Raw genomic sequence first — 13,421 nt, forward strand, 5'->3', positions numbered from 1 at the left:
TCAAAAGTACAGAGAGGTATCAAGAAGATCAAGTTTAAAAAAGAACGTGAAACACCAACCTGTGTGAAGTCTGAATGTATTCTAGTTGCATAGTTTATACTAGCAAGGTGGGCCTAAACACAAACATTAACTTGAAACATAGTTCCAAGCTGATAATATTCCTTAATGATAGTAGAAATAAACAACTTTTCTCCCTTTACAGGAATATTATCATATTTGATGCTTGCAAGTATCCTATAAAATATATACTACTATCCCAGTTTATTAAAAAATTTAAAAATAGGGATGTTGAGGAATTTGTTCAAAATCCTTATCTAATAAAGTTGGGGTTTAAACCTGGCTGTTGTTCTTTCAATGAAAACACATTTACTAAGTTTTACTACAAGCAGACACAAGGTGTATTCCCTTTTCAATACGTCACTGTCTAATCTTCCTTGTGTAAGTCAACAGATAAATGCAACTGTTTTCTTCTTTTTCAAGCTCAACAACTCAGTAAGAATGAAGGTAGCTAAGATCACAGGAAACCCACAAGAGTCCCCTGGATTTTGTCAACCAAAGCGGCTCAAGTCTCTCCTGGCAAAGGAATATTGCTGGAACACTTTAAAGTGAAAAGGGAAAAAATCAACAGGCTCTTTGAGGTAATGGAGCATGGGGTACTGCCCAATGGGAATTACTTGTATTGGAATTACTTGTATTGGAATAAATACATAATCAAAGTTCAAAAATATGTATTATTATAAGAAAAGTAAAGCTCTTCTGAGAAACAAAAATGAACATGAAAGTGATAACAGTAATAGTCGTATTAGGCTCAACCTCTAAAATATTTCTGAATGTTATTTGGGTTGTATTGAGAAAATCTCGATTTACAAACATATGTAGCTGCATATATTAACATTAAGTTTTTAAAAAATTAATATGCATTCTCAGATGCTGATCATCGCACATGTATGCATGCTTTATAAAAAATAGTTCTAGGAGCCTGCCTAGTAGCACAGGAGTTAAAGTCTCAGCACCGTCAAGCTATGTCCAGCCCCTGTGGCATGAATTTGATCCCCTGCAAGGGAGCTAAAGCACACGGCACAGCAGACCTCTCTTGTTTTGTGGGCTGCTCCCCTTTAGCAATGTATTTCAGTAGATCCATCTGTTCTGCCCCCCACTCTGTCTCTGCTGAATCCTCAATCTGCTCATCCTCTACCTCATACACACACCTTTGCCTACACCCCAGTTCTTGTATGCATAAACAACATAATTTTTAAAAATAGGCTACACATTTTTTAAAAGATTTATTTATGCATACAGAAATGGGGTACAGGCCAAAGGTGCAGGGGCGGTAAGAAGACTCACCAGAGTGGGGAGCAAAGCAGGCAGATTGACAAGTACACTGCTGAGGGCAGCAACGGATAAGAAAGAAGTTCCCTGTGCCGTATGGGTCACCTCCCTAGCCAGAACGAGAACTTGTGCTGCAGTGGCTGCAGATAGCTTCACAATGCTTGTCTTAACTGTTTGTACCATTAGGGAGGGCCAAATTTCTGTCCTTATTTTATACATAAGAACACAAGCTCTGAAAGGTTAAAAAATTTGCCTAAGGTGAATAAGGGAAAAAATGTTTTCCAGGAAAATGCTATTGTTGGAGCTCAGGGCTGAGTCCTTAAAGAATGAAGTGGGCTGTCAGTGGATAATGGCATCGTAGACAGAGGGCAATGTACACTAAGGCAGAGAAGTAGGAAGCTAAACTTGGTATACAGCTCAAAGTTAGATCTAAGTTCAAAAATATTTTTTGTGTGTGGTCTCTTATTGTGATTGTGACTTTATTATCTGTGAAATAGGAATAATAAGCCACATGCTGTAGAACTGCTATAAGATTAAAATAATGAAATATGGTATATGAAAATGACTAACAAGGATCAGGTCCACAATAGGTACTCAATAAATAAATGTAACCTCCTTCCTCGCCCTTGTTGCGAAGTCAGTAATCCCTACTCCCAAGAATGTCTTAACCATCTCCACTGGGCCCCAGGCCTGTCTTCCTTCCTCAAGTGTCCAAGCTTTATCAGGGTTTTTGGAGACAGCTATCAAAAGTCATTCAGCAAATTATCTGGTAATATCTTTAATCATCATTTCTCAAAGTGAGAATCATTCTCACACTACTCACCTGTGTAGGCCATGTTCTTAGGGTTGCCATAAGGAGCCCCAGGCTGCACGGGGCTGTAAACAGGGTTCATTGTGGAAGACAGTGGATCCTATAAAGAAAACAGAAATAGCACTGATTATTGAGTGCTCATTCTCTTTTGACTATATGTTGTTTCCCCTCTACCACCTTTAGTTTGTGCTTATAGTGAAGCAATAACATACAGTTGAAATATTAATCCAAAAGTCATCTGTTATTGTACTTGGGCCTATGCTAAACCCTTTCCATTTTACATATGAAGATACTGAGAAGCAAAGCGGTAAGAACAATTAGTCTGAATTGATCCCAGGCACTTGGCTCCCAGGGCTACTATCCCACATATGACTCTGCCTCTAATATACGGTTGAGCACTGCCCGAGTCACTTCTCCACTCTGGACTTCAATGTCTTGAGAGAAAATGAGTTAATTTAGCTCTCTGAGGTCCCTTCTAATTCTAATGATGCTACTCTATAGGCTGGAAAATGTTATACACTTTTCCTGGGGAGGCGGGGTGCCTAGTGATGAACACAGACTGGAGGAAGGAAGTGTCTCATCCACTTCCTTATAACTGCAGAGGGCAAGATACCTGTACTAGCAGCCTTAGGGGGGAAAAAAAAAAATCAAGATTTTATTTTCACTGATCATTTTAATGCAAACAAGAAAATACAGCCAAGCTTGAATAATTTATTCAAGGGAAAGAAATAAACTTGAAACTTTATGTGCAATAAATATCACCTGCTTAAGTGCTCTGTTAATTATCTTAATGAAGCACATTCTCCATTCTGATTAACGAATATCTGTCATTAAGTTCCATTAGCCAGTCAATTTGTCCCACCTTGTTAGAGGAACACTTCTAACATATAGGCTAACACATGTTTGAAAATGTGTCTCCAAATATATTTTTTATACTTCATAAAAATCCAACAATCAAACAATTCCCTCCTAACTAGGTGCACATGATAGATGAGCAATTTTTTAGATCATTAACTTCTCCTGTAGTATCTCAGGATAGAAAAGAAGTTAAATGCTGAAGATAGGCAGTCAACAGCTGGCTTGATGATAGCTACCCAGCAATTAATTACTCTGTCCAGGGTTCTTGAATGAGATGTGTAGAAAGGGGTGCCTAAGGCGAGCAAGTTGTGAGCGCTATGAGTCAGGCCTGGAAAATCATCTCAGGGGGCCAAGCTATATTAAACTACCATTAGCTGACAATCTGAAGCTACATCTTGAAGATGAAAAGTTACAGGAGATATATGACACACAATTTAAAGAGTAAATATTCTCAGTCAGTAATCCAAGAATATAGCAAAATAACACTCTAAATATAAGCACTCTCCTGAGATGGCATGGAGATCAAAGATATTAAAATAAATTGCAAACTGTAAAGTGCCATGCGATATAAATAATAATGGTGATTGTAACACAGGTCTACAGTACAGTTTTTCTGCCTTGGATATCTTTTCTATCCAACCAGCTCTCTGCAAACAAGTCAGGGTAAGGAAAACTATCAATGTAATAAACAGCACAACTGGCCCTGCAACCAAATGAGCATCCTCCTACTGAGAAAGGATTCTGTGTTGCTGATTGGGCAAAGAATAAAACTGCTTTTCATAACCAAAGAAACTCTCAACTTTGCAATTGGTCTTCTGCTGCACCAAAATGAAGACCACAACCTCAAAAGGAGATCATGCCTGGGCAGCATTCCATAACAGCATCAATTCTAATCCCAATTAATAATGGACAGAAATGAGATTGATCAGAGGCTCAAAACTTGGAATAAGAATGCAACCGTCACTTTGGGAGCAGCTCACAGGCATAGGGCTCCAAGATATCAAGGGGAGGTCCATGTATGTGAACAGAATTCACAGCTATCAAATTTCAGGGACAGACTAAACTGAAGATCACAGCTCTATGATCAGGCAGTCTTAGGTTCAAAAACTGGATCTGCCACATACCAACTGTGTCCTATAACCCTGCTAGATTAAAATGGAAGCTCTTCTATCTTTAAAATGCAAAACAACATATTTTGTAGATGTTATTATGTAAGAAAACATCCTACAGGTGTTTTTTTAAAAGACAGGTTTAGGGCCTTCCCTGGTAGCACAGTTGGTTAAACCGCAGCACAGCAAAGCTGGCAGCTGCTGCTTGGTGAGAGTTCGATCCCTGCCTGGAGGTGATCCACATGGCACAGCAGTCTTCTCCTGTCTTGCCTGCTGCTCCCCTCAGCAGTGTACTTCATTAATCTGCCTGTTTTGCTCCTCACTATGATTCTGGTGAATCTTCTCACTGCCCCTCCCTGCACCTCTGGCCTGTTCTGTATGCAGAACTAAATCTTAAAAAAAAAAAAAAAAAAGTAGTTTAAGTACAATTTAGATAGAGTGAAACTTAACCCCTTTTAGGAGTACAGTTCTATGAGAACTGAAAGTTTAAGCAGTTGTACAAATACCACAACTAAGATATAAAGTATGTTCATTACCCCCAGAAAGTCAATATTCTCCGAATCCCCAGTCTGTGGCAGCCATTTATCTGTTCTCTGGTGTCTGATACACACACATATCAATGCTGCATTTTACAGAAGAAAAAAGGGAGTCTAAGAAAAGGCAAATGAACAGTACAAGTTAGAAATGCAAATAAAGGTCAATGTCAACACTAGCACCACAAAAGGGCCAAAGACCTAAACTGAAAGAGCTAAAAATAAAAAAACTCTTAGGAGAATGAAAACACATGCATAAACCCTTGTGACTTTGGATTTATAATGCTTTTTTAGATATTCTATGACACTAATACCACAACCAAAAGGAAAAAACCTGGACTCACCAAAACTAAGATTCTGTTTGTTGTAAAAGACAATCCACAGAAGGAGGGAAAAATTTGCAGGTCATATCACAATAAGGAATTTGTATTTTAAAAATGGGCGAAGAATCTGAATATACAGTTCTTCAAAGAAGTTGTAGAAATAGCCAAGAAGCACGTGGAAGATGCAAGTCAAGAGCACAATGACATACCACTTCATACACACTAGCATGGCTATAACAACAAAAAAATCAATTAAAAAGTGTTGGCAAAATAGTACCTTCATACAATGCTGCAAAGAATGTAACATTAAAATGATTCTTCCACACAACACAGCAATTCCACTCCGAGGCATCTACACGAAGAACACTTAAACGCTAATTTAAAAAAGAAACCCCCCACTCCTTTAGTGCATCGTTATTTACAATATCCAAGACCTGGAAACAATCTAAATGCCCCAAAACAGATGAGTGGCTCAAGATGTGGTGTATGCATACAATGAATACTCCTCAGCAATCAAAAAAGACAAAACTCATGCCATCTGTGGCATTATGGATGGAACTGGAAGGGATTATGCAAAGTGAAAGGAGAAAGATAAATATTGGTGATGTCACTTACATGTGGAAGCAAACAAGGAGTCAAACAGACAAACTATAAAAACAATATTTGAAAACTGACTGTAGATCTGAGGAATCTAAGCAAGAAAGGGAGAGAGAAAAAAGGATGGGGAGGGATTGGGGGTGGGGGGACCGACGAGAAGAAGGGGAAAGTACAACAGATTATGGTGGTGGACTATGGGTGTTTGGTGATGAGTTATGGTGACCACACCTAAGGGGAGAAATCCTGTATTGTCAAAATATTAACAAAGATGTAACACAAAGGTACTTCATTAATAAAAATAAAAATGAGGCCCTCCCTGGTGGTGCAACAGGTTAGGATGCAGCACTGCAAGCAAGCCACAGCCACTTCAGTGTGGGTTCGATCCCCATCTCCGGAGGTGATCCACATGACCCACGTGCTGCTCCCCTCAGCAGTGTATTTTGGCCATCTGTCTGTTCTGCTGCCCACTCTGATTTTTTGGTAAATCTTCTCACTGCCCCTGCATCTCTTGCTTGTACCTCAGTTCTGTATGCATAAACAGATAAATCTTTAAATAATAAAAATGAGACCAAAGATTAAAAAAGTAAGATTTGATCCAGCAATACCACTCTTAGATCTATACCAAAAACAAATGAAAATATATGTCCACATGAATGTTCATGGCAACAGTATTAGTAATAGTTAAAAGGTGGAAACAACCCAAATGTTCAATTGGTAAATGGATAAAATGTGGTATATTTGTGTAATATGTGGCAAAAAAAAAAGGAATGAAGTACAGATATATGCCACAACATAGATGAAACTTGAAAGCATTGCACAAGAAGCCAGACACAAAAGGCCACATATTACATGATTCCATTTATATGAAATGTCCGTAGAGGAATCTACAGTGACAGAAAGTAACCCTAGTGCCTAGGTTTGGGAAGAAGGAAAAGGAGATTGGAGAGGTGACAACTAAGGGGTTTGGGTTTTTAATGAAACACAAAAAATGTTCTAAAATGGGTTGTCGTAATCAATAGCAACTTGATGAATTATAGTAAAAATCATTTGACTTTATGCTTTCAGATCAGTGAATTGTATGGCATAAGAATTATGTCTTAATATAGTGAATTCTATTAAAAAGGAATGATTACTGATCATGCTACAACATGGGGATGAATCTTGAAAACTATACATTGAAAGAAGCCAGACACAAAATACCACATATGGTGTGATTACCAATATATGAAATATCCAGAACAGGCAAATCTACAGAGAAGAGATATCAGTAGCTATCTACATTAGTTCGTGATACATGAAACCTAATAACTTCCAAATCCACACCTTTCTCAATGTAGTTCTTTTTAACAATAACCTCACCCACATACATATACCTTTTCCTGAACATCTCTTCTTGGTAATTCCACAAGCAATTCAAACTCTCCATGTCTAAATGTGAACTCCCCACCTTTCCCCAAACCCATCTGGGTAAAGCAGGAGGCCAATTTAGCAGGAATACAGTGAATGAAAGTAAAAAAGCTGAAAGTCATCCTAAAAACCTTCCAGTCAACTGACCACCCAATGGTTCACCAAGTCCTAACAATCCTACCTTTCTCATTGTTATTGCCCTCTTATTCACATTACATCATCTCTTATCTGAATTTTTACAGCTCCCCCCCCCCATTCTAACCCATTCTATTTATCCTGTAACCATCAGTGATGGTTTTCAAAAGACTTGAAAATAAAAATCCAAATTCCTTCACAAAGTATACAAGATCCTCCATGTATTTATTATCTGAGATAGGGCTCAGGAATCTACGTATTTATGTTCCCAAGGAGATAATGATGCCCAAAGAATTTAAGAATTTTGCCTCAGACTTTCTCAAACACCACTTGTCTCAAATAAGCTTAATGGAGGAAGGGAGATATAGCTAACTGAATAACAAAATTCCTGCTTCCATTCCAGCTGGGAGGAGGGGGAAAAAAAATTACTAGCAATACATTGCAAATAGTAATAAATGTTATAAAGAAATCTATTGAAAGATTTCTTTAAAATACAGCTTTTTAATAAGTTGGTTAGAGAAAATGTCACTGAGTGACATCTAAGTAAAAACCTGAAAAGGCTGAAGCAGCAAGTCAGGCAGGTATCTGGGAAGCATCTTAAGTAGAGGAAATAGCAAATGCTAATGCTTATGCAGCTAAAAGCATGGAGGTCAGTTTAGCCTGAATGTAGTGAGTTAAGGAGAAATGAGTAGACAGATCAGTCAGGTAACAAGGGTCAAATAGCTCACAGTCTTGTAGGCAGACATGAGAACTTGGTTTTTTATTCTAAATGAGGTGAAGTCACTAAATGTTTTGAGCAGAAGAGAGGTATGATTTGACTTCATTTTAAGGTTTTTTATTAAGATGAGATCAGAAAGTGGGAAGGTTAAGAGGAAAAGCAGAAAAGTTAGTGAGCTGGCTAATGAAATAATTAAGATGAAAGATAACAGTGGTCTGAAATAGAGTGGTAACTGATGGCTACAGTGATGGGAAGTGATCATATTTTGGATATACTCTAAAGGAACTGCTGACAGGAATTGCTAATGGTTTGAATATAGAGTATAAGAGGAAGACAGGCATTAACAATAATCTCAATGCCACTTACTGGAATGGGAACTATGAAGAGAGGCAGGCTTTGAAGTGAGCAACACAAATTTGAATTTGGACTTTATTTTGAGAAGCCTAAGTAACATCACCTCTACCAACAGCTCCTCTTTATTAAACATGTACCATGTGACAAGTACGAGGATAATATTGAGTCCACTAGCATTTGTATGGTCACAATAATACTGCCAAAGGAAAAAAATTACTTTCACTTATTATAATATATAAATAAGCTAAAGCGCAAAGTCTCACAACAAAAAACTGATAAAAGTCTGTTTCAAACTCAGGTCTCTCTGATATTCAATTACTTGCACTGTGCTAGATGAGTATCCCAGTCTCCCAATCCAACACTAGATTCTCTGGAATAGGAGGCTCTGAACATTTCTTTAACTCAAGGGCCTTTGTGCTCTACTTAGACCCTGGAGGCAGTTCATATCAAGCAGCTATAGAGAACAAAGTCTGATTTCTATTCCAACCAACTGCCTAGAATCTTAGTTGCGCAGACTACGATCTAACCTAATTTCACTCCTTAATACAAACTTACAAGTGCCACTGTGCAAGCTCTGTCTAGTAATCACTCCGAGCCAAGTATGGTGTTGCCCCTGCTCCCGAGGGCTGAATCACACTTAAGTTTGTATGATTTGTATCAGTAAACAATACTGCGATAGCTTCCCATCTTATTTACAATAAAATCCAGAAACTATTAAAAAAATTAAAGAAACAAAATCCAAAGCCCTTATACAAGTCTTTAAGGCCTTACATGATTTGGTCCACCCTTCTTGTGATTCCTACTACAGCCTTACTTTCCCCACTTGAATTACAATGATTTTGTTCCCTGAATACACCATGTATGCTTGTGTCTAGGGACTCTGCACATGCTTTCCCACAAAATATGCCCTTCTTTCAGACATCCAAATGACTCCTTCATTTCATTCAGGACTCAGCTCAAAAACCACCTTATGAGAAATGTCTTCCTTAACCAATCTAAAATGACTCTTCCACATACTATTATTCTCAGTGCCCTCATCTTGTTTTATTTTTCCCTTACACACCTATCATTACCTGTCATATTTTCTTGTGTATTTGTTTCTTTTTCCTCCCTCTACCCAGAAAAAGTTCTGAGAATAAGGTTTCTGTTTTTTTGTTTTTGTTTTTGTTTTTTGACTTGTTTCCCCAGAATCCAGACTACCTAGCATACTACAGTACTATACACACAGCAGTCAAATTAATCATGAACAATTCTTCTTGCTTCTCCAAAAGACAGCTCTGAAAAAAGTCTCAAAGTGTTGGCATTTCCTGGCATATTTCTGTCAAGTATTTCACTCCAGCATCGACTCTAAGGTCTAGAGAAACCTCCACAATAGTTTGTCTAGCACAGAACAAGCAGTAGTTAACCAGGCAGTTGCATCATATGTGAGGGGAAAACAGGCACTAAACATTTCTCTCCAGTGGAGCTGGCTTTCATTCCAAACTTGTTCTTCAAGAACACTGAACTATTTCTTTCAAATCAACAGCAAAATTTATGAGCATAAAATGACAATAAAAAAGAACCAGGTATTAAGGATGAACTACAAGTACTGTTACCAGAAAAGGCTATAGTACTTATAATTAGTATTTTAACTTGCAAACTGCTTTAAAATTTCCAAATACCTTTAACATTTATAAGTGCTTACAGTTTACCAGATGTTAACTACTATTTTATTTGACCCCTTGATATAAGTAGTGTAGTACAATATTATTAATTTTATTTGACACACACAAAATAAAGCTCAAAGCCTTAATGCATACTTGGATGAATACTATAAGGAAAAGAGACAGTGTCTGTTCAAGGAGATTATGGTCCAGCTGGGTAATTTTAAAAGTTAAATAACACTAAAGATGTCAAAAATTATGTAAGACAGAAGTTCTGAAATGCTCAGACTGCTTAGCAAACCCTCCTCCAAAAGAGCAATAATAAAAATGGTCAAAATAGTGAGAAACAACCATTTCAGGCATATGAAAATTAACCATGCGTACATTAAGTTAAGAAATGTTTACTCGGGAAAAACTACTGTTAACAACAGTAACAGTCTGTGACATTTCAGCCACAGGTTGCCCCTATTCCCTAAACCTCAGTTCTGGGCAAGAGGAATTTGGGCAGGCATTCTAAAAGGCTAGGCCAGGCTGAAAGGATAATTACTGTTAAAATGGGCCTATTTAATTTAAAACAGCATTAAAAAAACACCATGCCCATAGTCATTGTCAAAAATAATACAGGGCCAATCTGGGGCAACAGTAGTAAGTAATCCAAGAAGCCACTATTGTAGTTAACCTAAAGTCTTAATGCTAGTTATGCTGGGCAACACACCTACTAATAAACCAGAAAATTGTAAGAGAGTTCTAGATAACAAAACAGCCATAGTGGGTCTAAGACTCACTATGGGATCACTAGTGATCAGCAAAATTTCATACTTGCTAAGAAGAAACTAGAAAGAGTCCCCATTATTTACTGACTGTATCTGAATAGAAGACTTTGAACACACTACAGGAGAATTTTTAATCGCCTGAATTTTGAGTGCAGTACCAAATGACAAATTAACAGCAAAGGGTCTTGGGTTTAAGTCAATCATATACTGACTACTAATCTATGCTGACCCAGGAGTGAACTTTAGGAAGTCAAAGTTACAAAAGTAGAGGCATTACTATAAAAAGTATGACCAGAATAAACTATTTACTCCTTAAAGAAATATGCATGGCAAAAAGCAACAACATAGCAATATCAACAATCACACACTGCATAGAAGACTTTAGGGAATAGCATTGGCAAATTACTAAATCATGAACCAACCAACAACAACCCCACATACATACAGTGGGAGAGGAATTTGATGGTTTGTTTTTTAGATTGATTTTATTTATGCATACAAGAGCTGGGGTGTAGTGCAGAGAACTGGGGGGGTGGGGGGTGGAGGTGAGAGGATTCACCAGAGACAGTGCAGAGCAAAACAGGCAGATGTACTGAAATACAATGCTGAGGGGAGCAATGGGAGAAACAAAAGAGGTCTGCTGTACCATGTGGGTTAGTTCCCTGGCTGGGGGTTCAAACTTGTGCTGCCCTGGCTGCCAATAGCTACATAGTGCTGAGACTTAAATCCTTGCCCCACCAGGACAGCCTAGGGGAGGAATGTGAATCAAGAGTTAGTATATGATCTCCCTGGTGGGGCAAGAGGCTAAATCTTAGTACTATAAAGCTATCTGCAGCATGAGTTTGATCCCTGGCCAGTGAGCTAACCCACATGGCACAACTGACCTCTCCTTTCTGAACCACTGCTCTGCTCAGCAGTGTGTTTCAGTCAATTCGCCCGTTCTGCTTCCCACTCTGTCTCTGATGAATCCTCTCACTGGCCCCAATACCTCTGGCCTCCACTGCAGCTATTCAATGCATAAATAAATAAAATAAATCTTTAAAAAAAATAAAAGAGGCCCTCCCTGGTGGCACAGCGGGTTAAAGCACAACACTGAGAATCTGGAGCCACTTCCGCATGAGTTCGATTCCCGCCTGCCCTGGAGGTGACCACATGGCGCGGCAGACCTCTCCTGACCCGCCCGCTGCTCCCCTCAGCAGTGTACTTCGTCGATCTGCCTGTTCTGCTCCCCACTCTGTCTCTGGTGAAGCCTCTCACCACCCCTGAGCCTCTGGCCTGTACCCCAGTTCTGTATGCACAAATAAACCTTTAAAAAAAAAATAAATAAATAAAATAAATAAAAGAGTACAACATGTTACCAAAACATGTGGTTTTCAACAAAAACATAATGAAGCATGCAAAGAAAAAGTGAAGTGTGACCCATTTATAGGGCAGGAGAAAAGGAGATTATAGATACTGTCTTTAAGGAGGTCCAGATGTTGGAATCAGCAGTAAATTATTTCAAAACTGTCATTATAAATAATGCTGAAAGAACTAATACTATACTCTTTTAACTATACTTAAAAGAGTTTAATGAAGGTATGGCAGTGACTCATCAAAGAGTATCAATAAACACAAATTATAAAAGGGAAAAACTGGAAATTGTATTCTGAAATAAAAAGGCAACTTCAAGAGGGAACTCAATAGCAAATCTGAGCTGACAGACAAAAGAATCATCAAGCTTGAAGAAACGTTCAATATAGATTACATAACTGAAAAATCATTTAAAAATGAAGAAAAACAGGGTCACAGAGACAAGTGGAAAATTATGAAGTGAATTAACATAAAGCAAATGGGAATCTCAGAATGAGGAAAGAAATAAACAGAAAAAATATTCAAAGACATAATGGCAAAAATTTCCCAAATTTGATTTTAAAAATGAACAAACACACATTTAAATAGATATCCAAGACAAACAATGAACCCTCCCAACTTGGCTACACACACACAAAAAGATCCATACCTGGATACCTCACAGTAAAACTGTTGAGAGCCAAAGAGAAATTTTCAAGTGCAACAGAAAACAACTTAGCAGGTTAAAGGGAACAACAATAAAATTAACAGCCAACATCTCATCAGAAATATTGGAAGCTGGATGATAGTAGAATGGTATATAAAAGGTGCAGAAATGGCCCTCCCTGGTGGTGCAGCGGGTTAATGCACTGCACAAAAGAAGCTTAAGCCACTTCCACATGAGTTCGATCCCCGCCTCCCCCGGAGGTGACCACATGGCGTGGCAGACCTTTCCTGACCCACCCGCTGCTCCCCTCAGCAGTGTACTTCGTCAACCTGCCTGTTCTGCTCCTCACTCTGTCTCTAGTGAATCCTCTCACCCTCCGCATCTCTGGCCTGTACCCCAGTTCTGTATGAATAAATAAATCTTTAAAAAAAAAAAAGTGCAGAAAGTTAAGAAAAAAAAAGGTATGTCAATCAAGAATTCGAATCTAGCAAAACTACTGTTTGAAATTGAAGGGGAAAATTTTTTTTAATTCATTTATTTATGCATACAAGAGCTGGGGTACAGGCTAGAGGTGCAGGGGGCTGGGGAGGAGAGTATTCACCAGAGACAGATGGGGAATTGAAGGAAAAATAAAGATATTCTCCTATAAATAACAACTGAAACAATTCATAATTAGCAAGTTGTCTTTCAAAAAAAGCACTAAAATACTGAAAGGAATTATTGTACAAACAATATAATTCAAATCTACATGAAAAAATAAAGAACATCAGACAAAAAGAAAAGACAGTACATTTTTTTCTCTTAATAATTAAAAATTTTAAATAGTAACTTT

The 13,421-nt window shown here is 38.1% G+C and overlaps 1 protein-coding gene across 3 annotated transcripts in view; it reads right to left on the reverse strand.

The window, feature by feature from the left end:
- The window catches only part of FAM168A (family with sequence similarity 168, member A), a 158,266-nt gene that overhangs the window by 49,722 nt on the left and 95,123 nt on the right, over positions 1–13,421 (reverse strand). For all 3 annotated transcript variants that reach the window (XM_012725482.1, XM_012725481.1, XM_004683181.1), the window contains exon 2: positions 2,153–2,240. In XM_012725482.1, coding sequence (XP_012580936.1) covers positions 2,153–2,222 — 70 coding nt within the window. In that variant the 5' untranslated portion in view covers positions 2,223–2,240. The remainder of the gene's footprint in view (positions 1–2,152; positions 2,241–13,421) is intronic.

Source organism: Condylura cristata, unplaced genomic scaffold, assembly GCF_000260355.1.
Source record: "Condylura cristata isolate star-nosed mole 26May11 unplaced genomic scaffold, ConCri1.0 scaffold00015, whole genome shotgun sequence".
Classification (NCBI taxonomy): domain Eukaryota; kingdom Metazoa; phylum Chordata; class Mammalia; order Eulipotyphla; family Talpidae; genus Condylura; species Condylura cristata.